This window comes from Falco peregrinus, chromosome 5, assembly GCF_023634155.1.
Source record: "Falco peregrinus isolate bFalPer1 chromosome 5, bFalPer1.pri, whole genome shotgun sequence".
NCBI lineage: Eukaryota > Metazoa > Chordata > Aves > Falconiformes > Falconidae > Falco > Falco peregrinus.
In genome coordinates, this window is record NC_073725.1 from 107100682 (window position 1) to 107102185 (window position 1504).

A 1504-nucleotide genomic window follows, 5' to 3' on the forward strand; every position below is an offset into this window, starting at 1 on the left:
TGCGTGCCACCCTCCCACCCGGCCAAGCTTGTTAGGTGCGAGGTGAGATGTGGCCCTGGCTCAGTTTGCAGGGCTTGCGAGCGCTGCTCGCCCATCACGCTGCCCTAGGTTTGCACTCAGATTTCAGCCTGACCGTGACATCACGCTCGAGTGGTTTGAGTTCACCCTGTGAGCACCCACGTGAGCTGACCCAAGTCGCCCAGATTTATCAAGCCACAGCCTTAAAGAAAGTAGCATTTATTTTTGTTCAGAAAATCACAGGAAGCTACTGAGACTCATGGCTGCTTTCCTCGGCATAGTTTCCCAAACATTCTCGTGCAGCTTTTGAAAACATCAAGTACACTTCGAGAATTTGGAAGACGCACCATCACAAGCAAAACCTGCACAAGACATCGGGATTTCTGCCTGAGCAGCAGCCCCCTGCGAGGGGAACAGGCGGGCGCACAAGGTAGGAAGCAAGGGGGCCAGCTGGCGAACGCTGTGGCACTCTGCTTTATTCCAGAACATTCTTGGGAACCTTCTGCAGAAGCAATTCAATATCATCCTGGATCTTGATGGTTTCGAAATGCCGGCTGTAGCGTTTGAAGGGCATGCCGTCGGGGCCGATGAGGAACTTCTCGAAGTTCCAGGAGATGTCGTTGCGGCAGACGGGGGACCAGATGATGTACTGCGGGTTGGTCATCAGCGAGGAGGGGTCATCGTGCGGGAAGGGCAGCGCCTCTTTCAGGAAGGTGAAGAGGGGGTGCGCGTCCTTCCCGTTCACCTCGCACTTCTCGAACATGATGAAATTGGGCTTGTAGCCGTTGCCGGGACGTACGTGCTCCAGCGAGAGCAGGATCTCCTCGTTCTTAGCATTCTCCTGGAGAAACAAACACGACACCGCCCCCGGCGAGGCCGTCAGAGCCCAGCCGGGCCAGGGGGCTCCCCCAAGCCCGCCGGGGGCTCCCCCCGCCCCGCCCCGCCCCGCCCCCCGCCCCCGGCCCCTACCTGGTGTCCGAACTGGTTGCAGGGGAAGCCGAGGACCTGCAGCCCGCGTGGCCCGTAGCGCCGCTGCAGCTCGTTGAGCTGCAGGAAGTCGCGGGTGGTGGTGCCTCAGAGCGACGCCACATTGGCCACCAGCAGCACCTTCCCCCCGCAGCGAGCCCAGCGCCAGCGGCTCCGCCGCGCCCAGCGGCCGCGCCGCCAGCCCCGCCAGCCCCGCCGCCGCCGCCGCCGCCGCCGCCATGGCCAACACTGCCGCGCGGGGCCCGCTCGCGCCCGGCCCCGCCCGCTCCCGCCCGGCCCCGCCCCGCCCGCTCCGCCCCGCCCCGGCCGCTGCCGCCCGGCCCCGCCCGCTCCCGCCCGGCCCCGCCCGCTCCCGCCCGGCCCCGCCCCGCCCGCTCTCGCCCGGCCCCGCCCGCTCCCGCCCGGCCCCGCCCGCTCCCGCCCGGCCCCGCCCCGCCCGCTCTCGCCCGGCCCCGCCCGCTCCCGCCCGCTCCCGCCCGGCCCCGCCCGCTCCCGCCCG

General features: G+C 67.7%; 1 protein-coding gene across 1 annotated transcript; it reads right to left on the minus strand.

Moving 5' to 3' along the window:
- Positions 1–493: 493 nt before the first annotated feature.
- On the minus strand, positions 494–1225 carry LOC129784532 (glutathione peroxidase 1-like). Its single transcript, XM_055805199.1, has 3 exons — positions 1220–1225; positions 988–1065; positions 494–859 (listed from the first exon to the last, which is right to left on the minus strand). The coding sequence occupies exons 1-3, from the start codon at positions 1223–1225 to the stop codon at positions 494–496; spliced, it is 450 nt and encodes a 149-aa protein (XP_055661174.1).
- Between the last annotated feature and the right edge of the window lie 279 nt (positions 1226–1504).